The sequence below is a fragment of the Oncorhynchus clarkii genome, chromosome 3 (assembly GCF_045791955.1).
Source record: "Oncorhynchus clarkii lewisi isolate Uvic-CL-2024 chromosome 3, UVic_Ocla_1.0, whole genome shotgun sequence".
Lineage (NCBI taxonomy): Eukaryota > Metazoa > Chordata > Actinopteri > Salmoniformes > Salmonidae > Oncorhynchus > Oncorhynchus clarkii.
The window spans coordinates 25,526,759-25,544,286 of NC_092149.1; the positions used below are offsets into that span (position 1 = coordinate 25,526,759).

A 17,528-nucleotide genomic window follows, 5' to 3' on the forward strand; every position below is an offset into this window, starting at 1 on the left:
TCTCTGATCAGTCTTCTCCTTGTATGAGCTGAAAGTTTAGAGGGACGGCCAGGTCTTGGTAGATTTGCAGTGGTCTGATACTCCTTCCATTTCAATATTATCGCTTGCACAGTGCTCCTTGGGATGTTTAAAGCTTGGGAAATCTTTTTGTATCCAAATCCGGCTTTAAACTTCTTCACAACAGTATCTCGGACCTGCCTGGTGTGTTCCTTGTTCTTCATGATGCTCTCTGCGCTTTTAACGGACCTCTGAGACTATCACAGTGCAGGTGCATTTATATGGAGACTTGATTACACACAGGTGGATTGTATTTATCATCATTAGTCATTTAGGTCAACATTGGATCATTCAGAGATCCTCACTGAACTTCTGGAGAGAGTTTGCTGCACTGAAAGTAAAGGGGCTGAATAATTTTGCACGCCCAATTTTTCAGTTTTTGATTTGTTAAAAAAGTTTGAAATATCCAATAAATGTCGTTCCACTTCATGATTGTGTCCCACTTGTTGTTGATTCTTCACAAAAAAATACAGTTTTATATCTTTATGTTTGAAGCCTGAAATGTGGCAAAAGGTCGCAAAGTTCAAGGGGGCCGAATACTTTCGCAAGGCACTGTATACAGTGGGGCAAAAAAGTATTTAGTCAGCCACCAATTGTGCAAGTTATCCCACTTAAAAAGATGAGAGAGGCCTGTAATTTTCATCATAGGTATACTTCAACTATGACAGACAAAATTAGTGGAAAAAATCCAGAAAATCACATTGTAAGATTTTTAATGAATTTATTTGCAAATTATGGTGGAAAATAAGTATTTGGTCAATAACAAAAGTTTATCTCAATACTTTGATATATACCCTTTGTTGGCAATGACAGAGGTCAAATGTTTTCTGTAAGTCTTCACAAGGTTTTCACACACTGTTGCTGGTATTTTGGCCCATTCCTCCATGCAGATCTCCTCTAGAGCAGTGATGTTTTGGGGCTGTTGCTGGGCAACACGGACTTTCAACTCCCTCCAAAGATTTTCTATGGGGTTGAGATCTGGAGACAGGCTAGGCCACTCCAGGACCTTGAAATGCTTCTTACGAAGCCACTCCTTTGTTGCCCGGGCGGTGTGTTTGGGATCATTGTCATGCTGAAAGACCCAAGAAGGAAGTTTTCACTCAAAATCTCACGATACATGGCCCCATTCGTTCTTTCCTATATGAAAATATAATTTTCATATAAATGATTACCATCAGAATCAGTAATAGTAGCAATTGACTGAGAGTCAGCTCTCTTTTTAGCTAGGTATGCCAAGTACTTTCCTGGCTTATCGCCATGTTCATATAGCTTTTGCCTCACAAATCTCATTTTCTTTTCAGCGTCCTGTGTTAGGAGAGAGTCTAACGTTGATCTAATGACTGATATTTCCTTTAATAGGGCAGGAGTGGGAGTTTTAATGTAGTCCTTCTCTTTAGTTCCTAATTCACCCTCTAACATTTTTTAGCTTTTCACGCTTTTTCCGTCTCTTAGTAGCTGTGTATGACATAATCAGCCCCCTGGCGTACGCTTTACAGGTCTCCCAAAGGAGCGAGGGGTTATCTGTTGATTGAGAGTTAATAGAGAAAAATGCTTTAAACTCTGTAATAAAATATGATGTGAATGTATGGTCTTTAAGAATGGTTGTGTTCAACCTCCAATGTCTTGACCGATTGAATGCCCCGTTGAGTTTTATGTCCAGGATCCCCTCAGCATGATCAGATATGACTATGCTTCCTATCCTAGCGGATAAAACAGACTGCAAAGACGTCCTGGGCATAAAAAAGTAATCTATTCTAGTCTGACATCCATGAGGTGCAGAGAGGAACTCTTTGTTGGAGGGATGAAAAGTTCTCCAGACATCAGCATACCCCAGATCATCACAAATAGCTTTAAGTGACTTAGCTTGAGGAGAGAGTGAAGCTATACCGCTGGGAAACTTATCAATAAGGGGTTCAACAAGCAGTTAAAATCTCCTCCAACCACTGCAGTGTCCGAGTTCAATTCTGAAAAGTCTAGAAATACCTTAGTGAGGAAATCAGGGGGGTGAGCAGGGGGGAAGTAAATATTAATTATGGAAATGTTCTGCCCTTGTAAAGTACCATTAATTATAACAAAGCGACCAAATTTATCTTTCACACAATTCAAGACCTTAAGTGGTAAGTTCTTTTTCACCAGAATTGCTACACCTCTACTTCTGGATGTAAATGATGAGAAAAACACTTGACTGAACCCCCCTTGTTGTAATTTCAGGGGCTCCTTATCATCCAAATGAGTTTCTTGCAACAGGGCAATATTTAATTTTTTCAAAAAAGACAGTACCTTCTTCCTTTTAATGGGGTTATGGCTCCCTCTAATGTTCCATGTACATACACGCAGTCTGTTACCTGCCATTGTGTCTTGAGCATTCAATATCCAGACTGGATCCCACTGTAAAAGTGGGGTGGTACCTTTTTCCATGTGTTGAACGCTCCTCTATCTCACTGAGCATAAACAAACGATATGAACCCTGAACTCGAACTATACTAAACCCAGAAATTAAACATGTAAAGATCCAAAAGGGGAGTTTTCCCACTAGCTAACATGCAGGGGATTTCAACTCTCCAATGTAGACTCTTAAGTCTGCATCGCCGCTCCATAGCCTCATCCTTTATATGTATGGAAAAGAAAATCAATAGAAGAAGATTGAGGCTCTTCCACCTAAAACCAAACCTGGGCACCAATATGGATTCACACATATCTCAGCCTGAGCTATAGTGGCTATTACTTTAGCAAGAAAAATAATAAAGATATGAATATTACTGAGCCGGAGTACGTGAGGACTCACGTCATTGTTTCATGATCAGACTCAACCAAAAATAAACAAAGTTATCCAATGCTGCGGAGGTGCAGCTTAAAGTTATTTACCCGAGAGAGTCAATAAACGCAGCAGCCTCTTCAGGTCTGTAGAGCTTTTTAGGCGATCCGTTGACCATAATCTTCAATGTGGCCGGGTACAACAGTGCGTAGTCCATCTTCATTCTCCTGAGTCGAGCCTTCACCTCATCAAACGCTTTGCGTCTTCATACAACCGCAGTGGAATAATCATTGAAGAATGAGACCTTTGGACTTTTACGTTGACTACCATCAGAGCCAATGTTTCTAGCCACGTCCATGACGCGCTGCTTGTCGGTGAAGTTGTGGAACTTTATAACCACCGGCCGTGGGCGCTGGTTGGGACCGGGTATCGGTGCTTGAGAGCGATGGGCTCTGTCCAGCTTCACACGACCAGCCTTATTGTCCATTTGTAGGTAGCCAGGGATACATTCCTCAAAGAATTTTACTGAACGTGTCCCTTCAGAATTTTCCGGGAGTCCCACAACACAAATATTGCATCTGCGTGTACTACTCCCTTCACAGAACAGCACAAACTTCAATTTCTTGGCATGGAACAGCCTTCATTTCTCAGAACAAGAATAGACTGACGAGTTTCAGAAGAAAGCTCTTTGTTTCTGGCCATTTTGAGCCTGTAATCGAACCCACAAATGCTGATGCTCCAGATACTCAGCTAGTCTAAAGGACAGTTTTATTGCTTCTTTAATTAGCACAACAGTTTTCAGCTGTGCTAACATAATTGCAAAAGGGTATTATAATGATCAATTAGCCTTTGAAATGATAAACTTGGATTAGCTAACACAACGTGCCATTGGAACACAGGAGTGATGGTTGCTGATAATGAGCCTCTGTACGCCTATGTAGATATTATACGTGTGTGCAGTGAAGAGGGACATCTGCTGGATGTATGCAGTTTTTGGGGCTGCAGTGCTCCTGTCCTGCAGTCTGTCCAGCTGGTTATAGTTAGGTCGGCCAGAGTTTCTCTCTCAGAGAATTCCTGCCTGGAGCACTGGGACCATGTCCTGTTTGGGTGACTCACCATCACCACCCTCAGAATTAATGAGTGTGTGGAAAGGGGCTAAGCTGAGTGGCTTGGTGTTCTCATACTCTCTCTCTTCTTACTTCTCTCTACTTCCCTCCCCCTCTACTCCCCCCTCGCTCTTCCTCTCATCTGTCTCCTTTCCCTCTTACTCTCTCAGCTCCATAACTCAGGTCCCAGCAGTATTCGGGAGGCGGAGCTCCAGGTGGGCTGGCCCTCTCGTTTCCGTGACGAACACCTGCTCTATGCTATGGAGGTTCTAACGGAAGGACCAATCAGCTGCCGGAGCAACACCAGCCTCAACCTCCTGGGCCTACAGGTAACACAATAACACCTCCTGCTGAGACTGGACACTGGACACTGTACTCATGCACTAATGTTCTATATTTATTAACCTGTATTGGTCTCCAATTCTTCAGAAACAATGACATAAATGCTTTTGTGAAATTACAGCTCAGTTAGATCAAATATTTACTGACCCGATCTAGCATTGATGCAGCTCAGTTCTTCTCATAATAAAATAGGGTAATAGGATGTCATCTACCGTCTGGTTTATGTTTGTGATGATGACTGAGTAATGTGCTTTAATGATGACAGGACAAAGTATTGCTGTGTGGGTGAACCTGTAGTATTGTTACGGTGTAAGTTTCATCTGTAGTATTGTCGGCGTAAGCTGTACCTGAGTATGGGTCGTAACCGTTGCCAATGTCGGTGAAGACTTTTTTCATAGACCAGAGTGATCTCAGTTTGAAAGGGTCCCACATATCCGTCAAACCAACAGAAAAGGCCAACTGTCTTCTGTGCGAACACATGAGAATGAATTCAATCAAGCCCACCGAAATGTCTAAAATGTCTTCATTTCATACCACACTGTGGGTTTGATTGAATTGATCTGTTCTTACCTAGCCTTAGTTCCTCCACCTGGCTCTCAGCAACACTGAGTATCCCAAGATGGCGTAGCAGTAGGACGTATTGTCGTGTAGTGTCCCTTGTATATATCGTTTGTTTTCGTTTTTTTCTTCACATATCTTTAAAACTTTTTGCTGAACCTCAACTTCTTCTAAATACTCTCCTGCAACCCGCCTCACCCAACGTAGCTATTTTTCCTAAAGTATTTATATTTACTTCGGACCTGGAACCCCTCAACTGAAGCTAGCCAACGAACTACCAGCTTCAGCAAAACATTGCTAGCGGTCTTCAGCTAACCGGTCATCAGCTAACCTTTAGCTCGGAAAGCTCTCGCCAGTTCGAACAACGCGACTCTAACCAGAGCATAACGGACCTATTTATTATTTTATTTTATTTTTCATCCCCGGATTCCCATCGCAAACGGAACATTTTGAGCTCCTGGGCTACAATATCCAGACCCACGACCGGTCCATCGATGTCACTGCATGAAGAGGAATAAACAGATACCCCCATCGCGACGTCCCCAAAGGCTAACTCTCTAGCCCTTGCTATCTCCTTGCTTGCAAATTCGGCCTGCTAACTGCTAGCTTGTTTAGCCCGGTCCGCTAACTGCTACCGTGTTTAGCACCGTCTACTAACTGTTAGCTTGTTAGCACAGGCCTGCTAACCGTCTGAATCGCCGCGTCCCAAACACTCACTGAACCCATATTTACTTTCTATCCCTTTTCGATTTTTAATTTGTTTATACCTTCCGGTAACCTGCCTCACCCAATGTGATACGGAACCGCTATTATCTTTACATTTTTAGAACACACTCAAGAACCTCCAGAAGCTAACCAGCTAACTGGCTACAAGCTATTTGGTCATTGTTAGTTTTCTAACCTGGATAATCACTCGCCAGTCCAGCTTCCCTGCCCCATCCACCGCTGCCCCTTGGACACTGATCACTTGGCTACATAGCTGATGCATGCTGGACTGTCCATTAATCACGGTAATCCATTCTGCTTGTTTATGTTTTATCTGTCGGCCCCAGCCGCACTTAGGCTCTGTGTGTAGTTAATCCGACCCTCTCTGCCTAATCAATCGCCATTCTACCTGCTGTTGTTGTGCTAGCTGATTAGCTGTTGTCTCACCTACTGTTTTAGCTAGCTCTCCCAATTCAACACCTGTGATTACTGTATGCCTCGCTGTATGTCTCTCTCATATGTCAATATGCCTTGTATACTGTTGTGCAGGTTAGTTATCATTGTTTTAGTTTACAATGGAGCCCCTAGTTCCACTCTTTATACCCCTGTTACCTCCTTTGTCCCACCCCCCACACATGCGGTGACCTCACCCATTACAACCAGCATGTCCAGAGATACAACCTCTCTCATCATCACCCAGTGCCTGGGCTTACCTCCGCTGTACCCGCACCCCACCATACCCCTGTTTGCGCATTATGCCCTGAATATATTCTACCATGCCCAGAAACCTGCTCCTCTTATTCTCTGTCCCCAACGCCCTAGGCGACCAGTTTTGATAGCCTTCAGCCGCACCCTCATACTACTCCTTCTCTGTTCCGCGGGTGATGTGGAGGTAAACCCAGGCCCTGCATGTCCCCAGGCACCCTCATTTGTTGACTTCTGTGATCGAAAAAGCCTTGGTTTCATGCATGTCAACATCAGAAGCCTCCTCCCTAAGTTTGTCTTACTCACTGCTCTAGCACACTCTGCTAACCCTGATGTCCTTGCCGTGTCTGAATCCTGGCTCAGGAAGGCCACCAAAAATTCTGAGATTTCCATACCCAACTATAACATCTTCCGTCAAGATAGAACTGCCAAAGGAGGAGGAGTTGCAGTCTACTGCAGAGAGAGCCTGCAAAGTAATGTCATACTTTCCAGGTCCATACCCAAACAGTTCGAACTACTAATTTTGAAAATTACTCTCTCCAGAAATAAGTCTCTCACTGTTGCCGCCTGCTACCGACCCCCCTCAGCTCCCAGCTGTGCCCTGGACACCATTTGTGAATTGATCGCCCCCCATCTAGCTTCAGAGTTTGTTCTGTTAGGTGACCTAAACTGGGATATGCTTAACACCCCGGCAGTCCTACAATCTAAGCTAGATGCCCTCAATCTCACTCAAATCATCAAGGAACCCACCAGGTACAACCCTAACTCTGTAAACAAGGGCACCCTCATTGACGTCATCCTGACCAACTGGCCCTCCAAATACACCTCCGCTGTCTTCAACCAGGATCTCAGCGATCACTGCCTCATTGCCTGTATCCGCTACGGAGCCGCAGTCAAACGACCACCCCTCATCACTGTCAAACGCTCCCTAAAACACTTCTGTGAGCAGGCCTTTCTAATCGACCTGGCCCGGGTATCCTGGAAGGACATTGACCTCATCCCGTCAGTTGAGGATGCCTGGTCTTTCTTTAAAAGTAACTTCCTCACCATTTTAGATAAGCATGCTCCGTTCAAAAAATGCAGAACTAAGAACAGATATAGCCCCTGGTTCACTCCAGACCTGACTGCCCTCGACCAGCACAAAAACATCCTGTGGCGGACTGCACTAACATCGAACAGTCCCCGCGATATGCAACTGTTCAGGGAAGTCAGGAACCAATACACACAGTCAGTCAGGAAAGCTAAAGCCAACTTCTTCAGGCAGAAGTTTGCATCCTGTAGCTCCAACTCCAAAAAGTTCTGGGACACTGTGAAGTCCATGGAGAACAAGAGCACCTCCTCCCAGCTGCCCACTGCACTGAGGCTAGGTAACACGGTCACCACCGATAAATCCATGATTATCGAAAACTTCAACAAGCATTTCTCAACGGCTGGCCATGCCTTCCGCCTGGCTACTCCAACCTCGTCCAACAGCTCCCCCCCCCCCGCAGCTACTCGCCCAAGCCTCTCCAGGTTCTCCTTTACCCAAATCCAGATAGCAGATGTTCTGAAAGAGCTGCAAAACCTGGACCCGTACAAATCAGCTGGGCTTGACAATCTGGACCCTCTATTCCTGAAACTATCCGCCGCCATTGTCGCAACCCCTATTACCAGCCTGTTCAACCTCTCTTTCATATCGTCTGAGATCCCCAAGGATTGGAAAGCTGCCGCAGTCATCCCCCTCTTCAAAGGGGGCGACACCCTGGACCCAAACTGTTACAGACCAATATCCATCCTGCCCTGCCTATCTAAGGTCTTCGAAAGCCAAGTCAACAAACAGATCACTGACCATCTTGAATCCCACCGTACCTTCTCCGCTGTGCAATCTGGTTTCCGAGCTGGTCACGGGTGTACCTCAGCCACGCTCAAGGTGCTAAACGATATCATAACCGCCATCGATAAAAGACAGTACTGTGCAGCCGTCTTCATAGACCTTGCCAAGGCTTTCGACTCTGTCAATCACCGTATTCTTATTGGCAGACTCAGTAGCCTCGGTTTTTCGGATGACTGCCTTGCCTGGTTCACCAATTACTTTGCAGACAGAGTTCAGTGTGTCAAATCGGAGGGCATGCTGTCCGGTCCTCTGGCAGTCTCTATGGGGGTGCCACAGGGTTCAATTCTCGGGCCGACTCTTTTCTCTGTATATATCAATGATGTTTCTCATGCTGCGGGCGATTCCCTGATCCACCTCTACGCAGACGACACCATTCTATATACTTCCGGCCCGTCCTTGGACACTGTGCTATCTAACCTCCAAACGAGCTTCAATGCCATACAGCACTCCTTCCGTGGCCTCCAACTGCTCTTAAACGCTAGTAAAACCAAATGCATGCTTTTCAACCGTTCGCTGCCTGCACCCGCACGCCTGACCAGCATCACCACCCTGGATGGTTCCGACCTTGAATATGTGGACATCTATAAGTACCTAGGTGTCTGGCTAGACTCTAAACTCTCCTTCCAGACCCATATCAAACATCTCCAATCGAAAATCAAATCAAGAGTCGGCTTTCTATTCCGCAACAAAGCCTCCTTCACTCACGCCGCCAAACTTACCCTAGTAAAACTGACTATCCTACCGATCCTCGACTTCGGCGATGTCATCTACAAAATTGCTTCCAACACTCTACTCAGCAAACTGGATGCAGTTTATCACAGTGCCATCCGTTTTGTCACTAAAGCACCTTATACCACCCACCACTGCGACTTGTATGCTCTAATCGGCTGGCCCTCGCTACATATTCGTCGCCAGACCCACTGGCTCCAGCTCATCTACAAGTCCATGCTAGGTAAAGCTCCGCCTTATCTCAGTTCACTGGTTACGATGGCAACACCCATCCGTAGCACGCGCTCCAGCAGGTGTATCTCACTGATCATCCCTAAAGCCAACACCTCATTTGGCCGCCTTTCGTTCCAGTTCTCTGCTGCCTGTGATTGGAACGAATTGCAAAAATCACTGAAGTTGGAGACTTTTATCTCCCTCACCAACTTCAAACATCTGCTATCCGAGCAGCTAACCGATCGCTGCAGCTGTACATAGTCTATTGGTAAATAGCCCACCCATTTTCACCTACCTCATCCCCATACTGTTTTTATTTATTTATTTTTCTGCTCTTTTGCACACCAATATCTCTACATAACCATCTGATCATTTATCACTCCAGTGTTAATCTGCATAATTGTAATTATTTGCCTACCTTCTCATGCCTTTTGCACACAATGTATATATAGACTCCCCTTTTTTCTACTGTGTTATTGACTTGTTAATTGTTTACTCCATGTGTAACTCTGTGTTGTCTGTTCACACTGCTATGCCTTATCTTGGCCAGGTCGCAGTTGCAAATGAGAACTTGTTCTCAACTAGCCTACCTGGTTAAATAAAGGTGAAATAAATAAAAAAATAAAATAAAATAAAATAAAAACTCAATCTTGCCTCCAGGGCTGAAATAGCAAGAAAATAATATCTTAATAAACAGATACTCTGAGGGTAGCTTTGTTGTCATTGCTGTGCTTAGATACATCCTGATTAGATCAGTCAGCGACTAACAGTTATTGTGATGGCGTTGCTTCCAGAGGCAGTTTGGAACATGGTAGTGAGTGCTGCAACCAACGACAGATGATTTTTACACGCTACACACTTCAGCACTAAGCGGTCCCATTCTGTGAGCTTGTGTGGCCTACCACTTAGCAGCTGAGCCGTTGGTGCTCCTAGATGTTTCCACTTCACAATAACAGCACTTACAGTTGACTGGGGCAGCTCTAGCAGGGCAGAAATTACGAACTGACTTGTTGGAAAGGTGGCACCCTATGACGGTGCCACGTTGAAAGTCACTGAGCTCTTCAGTAAGGCCATTCTACTGCCAATGTTTGTTCACGGAGATTGCATGGCTGTGTGCTCGATTTTATACACCTATCAGCAACGAGTGTGGCTGAAATAGCCGAATCCACTAATTTGAAGGGGTGTCTACATACTTTTGTATATATAGTGTATATAGTCACCTGCGTTCTTTCCCTTCAGTTCTGCCACATGACTCTCACTGGCTGTCACTCTGGCCTCCAGGGCCAGAAAATAATGCATACAAGAAAAAAATAAACTGTGATCTAGCTTTGTAACATTGCTTTCCTTTATAACACCCTAACATTAGCTGAATTATGTTCAGGTGAAGTGTAGATGTAGTAGCCCTGATAAGTAAAACATTTCAGTCACCTGCATTCTTTCCCATCAGTTCTGCCACCTGGCTCTCACTGGCGGTCACTCTGGCCTCCAGGGCTAGAAGATCTTTTATGCAAGAAAAAAGCCATGATGTGGCTTTGTTACATCGCTTTGGTTTCTCATATCTTGACATGAGCTGAATGTTATTATGTTCAGGTGAAGAATACATGCAGTCGTTCTTATAAGTGAAACATTTTAGTCACCTGCATTCTTTCCCATCAGTTCTGCCACCTGCCTGTCGCTGGCTGTCACTCTGGCCTCCAGGGCTAGAAAATGATTTATGCAGAAACATAATTTATGGTGAAAACGATAAACCAAGATGTAGCTTTACCACATCCTGAAATAAACTGAATCATGTTAAAGTGAGACATATACTTAGTATTTCTTATAAGTAAAGATATATAGTCACCTGCATTCTTTCCCTTCAGTTCTGCCGCATGACTCTCACTGGCTGTCACTCTCAATCAAATGTATTTATAAAGCCCTTCCTACATCAGCTGATGTCACAAAGTGCTGTACAGAAACCCAGCCGAAAACCCCAAACAGCAAGCAATGCAGGTGTAGAAGCACGATGGCTAGGAAAAACTCCCTAGAAAGGCCAGAACCTAGGAGGAAACCTAGAGAGGAACCAGGCTATGAGGGGTGGCCAGTCCTCTTCTGGCTGTGCCGGGTGGAGATTATAACAGAACATGGCCAAGATTTTCAAACGTTCATAGATGACCTGCAGGGTCAGATAATAATAATCACAGTGGTTGTAGAGGGTGCAACACCTTGGTAGTAAATATCAGTTGCCTTTTCATAGCCGATCATTCAGAGTATCTCTACCGCATCTGCTGTCTCTAGAGAGTTGAAAACAGCAGGTCTGGGACAAGGTAGCATGTTCGGTGAACAGGTCAGGGTTCCATAGCCGCAGGCAGAACAGTTGAAACTGGAGCAGCAGCACGACCAAGTGGACTGGGGACATCAAGGAGTCATCAGGCCAGGTAGTCATGAGAAAGACCCCCGCTATGGGCGCAATCGGGCAATGTAGGCTTTAACGTTACACAATCGCCCAACCTTCTCTCTCACTCTCACACACACACACACACATAGTAGGCGTGGTTATAATAGGCTAACGTAGTATGTCAATGGTTTTAGGAACAGCAGTAACATCAGGCAGGATTTAGGCTACCAACTGCCTAACCAGTTGTAGCTCAATCTTGGGTGCAATGATCATGTTCCCGCACTGACTGACTGTATGGAGGCTCGTTGACTTAATGTTACGTTAGCCTACATGCTACACAAGCAAAATTATATATAGCTGTTGGCTATATTAGCCACAATTTACCGTTCTCTGTGTAGCTTCAAATGTCGAAACAAAGTTGGAAGTTGTTGCGCCTCTGTCTGTCATTTTCTTCCTGCATATTTTGCAAGTTGCAATTCGTTTTTTGTTGACTACAGTGTAGTATTTATGTCCGAAAATAATAATTTGGTGTATCATCATTCCATGGGCTACGACTGAATTCACCCACCGACATTCATCTGCATTGCCGCGTGCAACTTTTTCTCACCTGGCACAATTTGATTGACTGCTGTCCGATTCAAACTGTAATCCGTTAAATGAAGAGTTGATGCGCTGCCTGAGACAAGGCAGAGTTTAGCCCACGAAGATCTCCCCCGCGACACTCTGGCCTCCAGGGCCAGAAAATAATGCATACAAGAAAACAACATACTGTGATGCAGCTTTAGAACATTGCTTTGCTTGATCACATCCTAACATTAGCTGAATCATGTTCAGGTGAAGCGTACATGTAGTAGCTCTGATAAGTAAAACATTTTAGTCACCTGTATTTTCTTGGCTATCAGCTCTGCCACCTGGCTCTCACTGGCTGTCACTGTGTTCTCCAGGGCTGACAGTTCTGCTGCTTGATCTGGATAGAGGCTAAAGGCATTATCCAGAACTGTGATTATTTTTCTATTGAGCAAATGATTAACTCAATAGCTCTTCAGAACACATTTCATTATTACTTGCATTATCTTTCTTCAGTTCTGCCATCTGGCTCTGAAGGGCTGTTAGTTGGCTTCCCAAGGATAACATTAGTGCTGCTTGACCTGGAATGATATAAATATAGTAGACAATATGTAACATCTACCTAAAGTAAAGAAAGTTTAAAAAATATTGAAATAGGTATATACAGTGCCTTCAGAAAGTATTCACACCCCTTTACTTTTTTCACATTTTGTTGTGTTACAGCCTGAATTAAAAATGGATTACATTGAGATTTGTGTCACCTTTTTGTTATTAATACAAAATGTAAACCTGAGTCAATAAGTATTCAACCCCTTTCTTATGGCAAGCCTAAATAAGTTCAGGTGTAAATGTGCTTCAAAAATCACGTAATAAATTACATGGACTCATTCTGTGTTCAATAATAGTGGTTAACATGATTTTTTAATGACTACTCCATCTCTGTACCCCACACATACAATTATCTGTAAGGTCCCTCAATCGAGTAGTCCCTCAATCGAGTACTTATTTTCCACCATCATTTGCAAATAAATTCATTAAAAATCCTACAATGTGATTTTCTGGATTTTTTTCCCTCATTTTGTCTGTCATAGTTGAAGTGTACCTATGATGAAAATTACAGGCCTCTCTCATATTTTTAAGTGGGAGAACTTGCACAATTGGTGGCTGACTAAATACTTTTTTTGCCCCACTGTATGTAATGTCAAAGTCAAAGAAAAATTCAATTTTAAAAAAGATTCATAAAAATGTGATAACTAAAATATAGTCGTTGCATAAGTATTCTGCCCCTTTGTTTAGGCAAGCCTAAATTAGTTTAGGAGTAAAAATAGGCTTAAATACTTTAGCAAGGCACTGTAAGTGTACCTGTAGTGTTTTTTGTATGGATGGTTGGTTGGTCTTATAAGTGGTATGTAATAATGTGACTTAATTCTCTCCCCTCTTGCTCTCACGCGCACTCTTTCTCTGTCTCTGTGTCTCTATCTCTGTGTCTCTCTGTCTCCCTCTCTCTCTCTTTCTCTCTCAGATGTCCTCTGTCCAGGACACTCCAGAATTGTTGGGCTTTCTGAGAAACAGTAGCTCTCCTCACCGCTACAGACGAGCCACCAGCGCTGCCCAGCCCTACAGCAGCAAGACCCTGGTACTTACAATACGTGCACTTCATTATCAGCAGCCTTGGATTTCACTGTCAGCTTGTTTGGTATTACTATACAGCAGCAGTTTTGGAATGTATATGAACTCTCTCTCTCTCTCTGTCTCACCCGCTCTGTAGAACTGCAGTAACATCATTTGTCTAAGAGTTCTGTGTGTGGTCGGGCGGTTGGACCGGGGTCAGAGCGCTGTAGTCAAGATCCGCTCCCGACTCTGGGCTCACACCTTCCTCCAGGTGAGCACACAAACATAAACCCAAACTTATGTACTACTGGGAGTATTCATATTAATGTTATTATTAGTATTAAGAAATAAAGTATCTATAACATCTATTCACCTTGCAGAGACGTAACGACCCATACCTCCTCAACTCCACCGTGTCCTTCAGAGTGACGGCCCTGCCCTATCGCCTCCAGCCCGCCTCCTTACCCCAACACACCACTTCAGTAAGATACCCCTAACACTTACCCATACCTATACAGTCTTAGAAGGAAAGGAGCCTGGAACAACCTTCTGAGGTTCTAAAAATTGCCGCACGGGGAACCTTTCCAGTTCAAAAAGGTTCCATGAGGAACCCCTTTGAAAAGGGTTTTCGACAGTGGTGGAAAAATTTACCCAATTGTCATACTTGAGTAAAAGTATAGATACCTTAAAAGAAAGGTATTAAAAATCCCATGGCACTTATCGTAAGAGTTGGGGTGTTAACCCCGGTGTCCTGGCTAAATTCCCAATCTGGCCCTCAAACCATCACGGTCACCTAATAATCCCCAGTTTACAATTGGCTCATTCATCCCCCTCCTCTCCCCTGTAACTATTCCCCAGGTCGTTGCTGCAAATGAGAACGTGTTCTCAGTTCTCAGTCAACTTGCTTCTTTAATCTGGAAAACAGTTTTAAATAGTGCTAACATAATTGCAAAAGGGTTTTCTAATGATCAATTAGCCTTTTAAAATTATAAACTTGGATTAGCTAACACAGCGTGCCATTGGAACACAGGAGTGATGGTTGCTGATAATGGGCCAGACTCTGTACGGCTATGTAGATATTCCATAAAAAATCATCCGTTTCCAGCTACAATAGTCATTTACAACATTAACCATGTCTACACCGTATTTCTGATCAATTTGATGTTATTTTAATGGACAAAAAATTTTGCTTTTCTTTCAAAAACAAGGACATTTCTAAGCGACCCCAAACTTTTGAACGATATGCAATGCGCAATGCTGAGAACTCCGGAAGAAGAATGATAATTTAATTACCATAGCGAATTATTGTAATGTTTGTTTATGTGTCAATTAATCCCATAAGGGATGGGTTGGCGATTTGAAAAGAAAATATCAATTTCATTCAGTCATTCATATAGTAATAAAGTTGTAACTATTCCAACTTTGGGATTTGCATGGACTCTCGAGGAACTCATACATCTCTGTAAACCCCATTGAAGTTACAAAACTGTCAGTGTTCAACCTTAACATATGATGACAATGCAACAGAACAGATGAACAGGAATGACATTTACCCCCACGGGTGGCCTGAAAAGCCACGCCCACACTAAGACATGCCTCCAGTCAAGGGTTTTGCTACATTGAAACATTAAAGGTTCCTCCATGAACCTAACCATAGGTGCAAATGTGAACCATTGACTATCAATGGTTCCTCAAGGATCTCCAGGGTTCCTAGAGTCACCACTAATTCTAAGAGTTTACCCTGCCCTACTGCTTACCCCAACACACCACTTCAATAAGATACCCCTAACATGAACCCTGACCTCTACCTTGCAGGATAGCCTCCAGACCTCCTACTTACCCCAACACACCACTTCAATAAGATAACACTAACCCTTACCTCTACCCTGCCCTATAGCCTCCAGTCCTCCTCCCTACACCAACACACCACTTCAGTAAGATGTGACATCCACCCTAACTATTACCTACAATAACCTTTACCCTGAACCCCACCCAGCCTGTAACTAACTGTGATTGTGTGTGTTAAAGATGGGTACACTGGTGCTGTGGGGGACTCCTGATGTGGCGTTTGCTGTTCCTCTGTGGGTCATCATCCTGGCCATCCTACTGGGACTGCTGGTCCTGGCCATGCTAACACTGGCCATGTGGAAGGTAAACAAACACACACACACACACACACACACACACACACACACACACCTTTAGTATAACTTAACCCTCTCTTCCTCAGTGTGGGTTCTTTGACCGAGCACGGCTGCCAGCGGATGACGTGTCAGATCGTGAGCAGCTGACCTCTGACCAATTAGCAGACGCCTAAGAGCACCCACTCGCGCCATGGAGACCAGTTCTTGATTCAAGGAAGCTGTTTGGGAGGAGTTCCACCTCTTGAGTGAAATTAAACTGAAATGAGATCTGCAGGCAGACTGCACTCACAGATCAAAGGTTCTTTACCCCTTTTAAAGCTGGTCTGTCATCAGTGATTGGACTGCAAGCTCACAGGCCAAAGGCTGAAGTGCCATTAAGACTTGTATTCAAACATCACCAGAGAGACTGGGAACAACCCACACAGATGGAACTGCACACATAAACACTATTTAAGCAAACACAACCACTTGGATGTATATAAGGCCTCAAGACAATCTTGGACAGTAGAATGGACTCTGGTCCTAACCCTGCTTGTAGTTGAATATGTTTCTATGCACCGCTTGCCTCTGTGGGTTAGACTACTTGGGGATCTGTATGGTTGGATAATTCAGTTGGAGTTAACCGGTCTGGCTAACTTCAAATGGAGTTACCATCTGATGTCAGTGACTTTGTGTCTGCCTGCTTTCACTGTTAAATACATTCCACCATTGATCAAATGCACACACACACACAAATACACGCTCGCGCACACACACACACACACACACACACATAGGGGGCTGTATATATCTATGGATGGTGTATGTGCAATATTGGGACATTCTGTGTGATACTGAAGCTTGTTTACACTGGTATTATTTTATTAGAACTTGGTGTTCAAATTCTTTGTGTATATTGTTTAGTTAGTATACTATTGTCTATGTGAGTGTTTTTGTTGGCATATTAGTATATACAGTGCCTTCAGGAAGTATTCAGACCCCTTTACTTAAAAAAAATATATATTATGTTACAGCCTTATTCTAAAATGGATTAGATCATTATTTTCCCTCATCAAGCTACACACAATACCCCATAATGACAAAGCAAAAACAGGTTTTTAGACATTTTTGTAAATTTCTTAAAAATAAAAAACTGAGCAATTACATTTACATAAGTATTCCGACCCTTAACTCAGTCTGAGGTCCTAAGCGCCCTGAAGCAGGTTTTCATCAAGGATCTCTCTGCACTTTGCTCTGTTCATCTTTCCCTCGATCGCTGCCAAAGGTGCTTCGACAAAGTACTGAGTACAAAGTAAAGGGTCTGAATACTTATGTAAATGTCATATTTCCAAAAATATTTGCAAAAATGACAAAATCAGTTTTTGCTTTGTCATCATGGGGTATTGTGTGTAGATTGATGAGGGGGGAAACAATTGAAGACATTTTTGAATAAGGCTGTGACATAACTAAATGTGGAAATAGTCAAGGGGTCTGAATACCTTCCGAAGGCACTGTAAGTATTGAAAGAGAGAAGTGTTTATAATGGGTCCAACTGTTTAAAAAAGAGAATGTGGGACTGGGCTAAATACAAAAGGAACTACATTAACATTATTATCCAATGTGAGAGGTTTAGGCCTAGATTCAATCAGACCAATTGTTAATAGGCGCTAGCTGACACCCCATAACTAGCCGACAAACCCAGAATTATTCCAAACACATTTAAAAAGAAAGGGAGTCATTGAGTTACATCTCAGAAAACACAACACTAAAGTATACAACATAATATTACTTCAGTACAAAGCAAAAA

At 43.5% G+C, this 17,528-nt stretch overlaps 1 protein-coding gene across 1 annotated transcript in view; it reads left to right on the plus strand.

The window, feature by feature from the left end:
- The window catches only part of LOC139391708 (integrin alpha-8-like), a 63,497-nt gene extending 46,046 nt beyond the window's left edge, over positions 1-17,451 (plus strand). Inside the window, exons 25-30 of the mRNA XM_071139193.1 lie at positions 4,089-4,247; positions 13,510-13,623; positions 13,756-13,869; positions 13,979-14,080; positions 15,627-15,749; positions 15,829-17,451. Coding sequence (XP_070995294.1) covers positions 4,089-4,247; positions 13,510-13,623; positions 13,756-13,869; positions 13,979-14,080; positions 15,627-15,749; positions 15,829-15,915 — 699 coding nt within the window. The 3' untranslated portion in view covers positions 15,916-17,451. The remainder of the gene's footprint in view (positions 1-4,088; positions 4,248-13,509; positions 13,624-13,755; positions 13,870-13,978; positions 14,081-15,626; positions 15,750-15,828) is intronic.
- Positions 17,452-17,528: the final 77 nt, after the last annotated feature.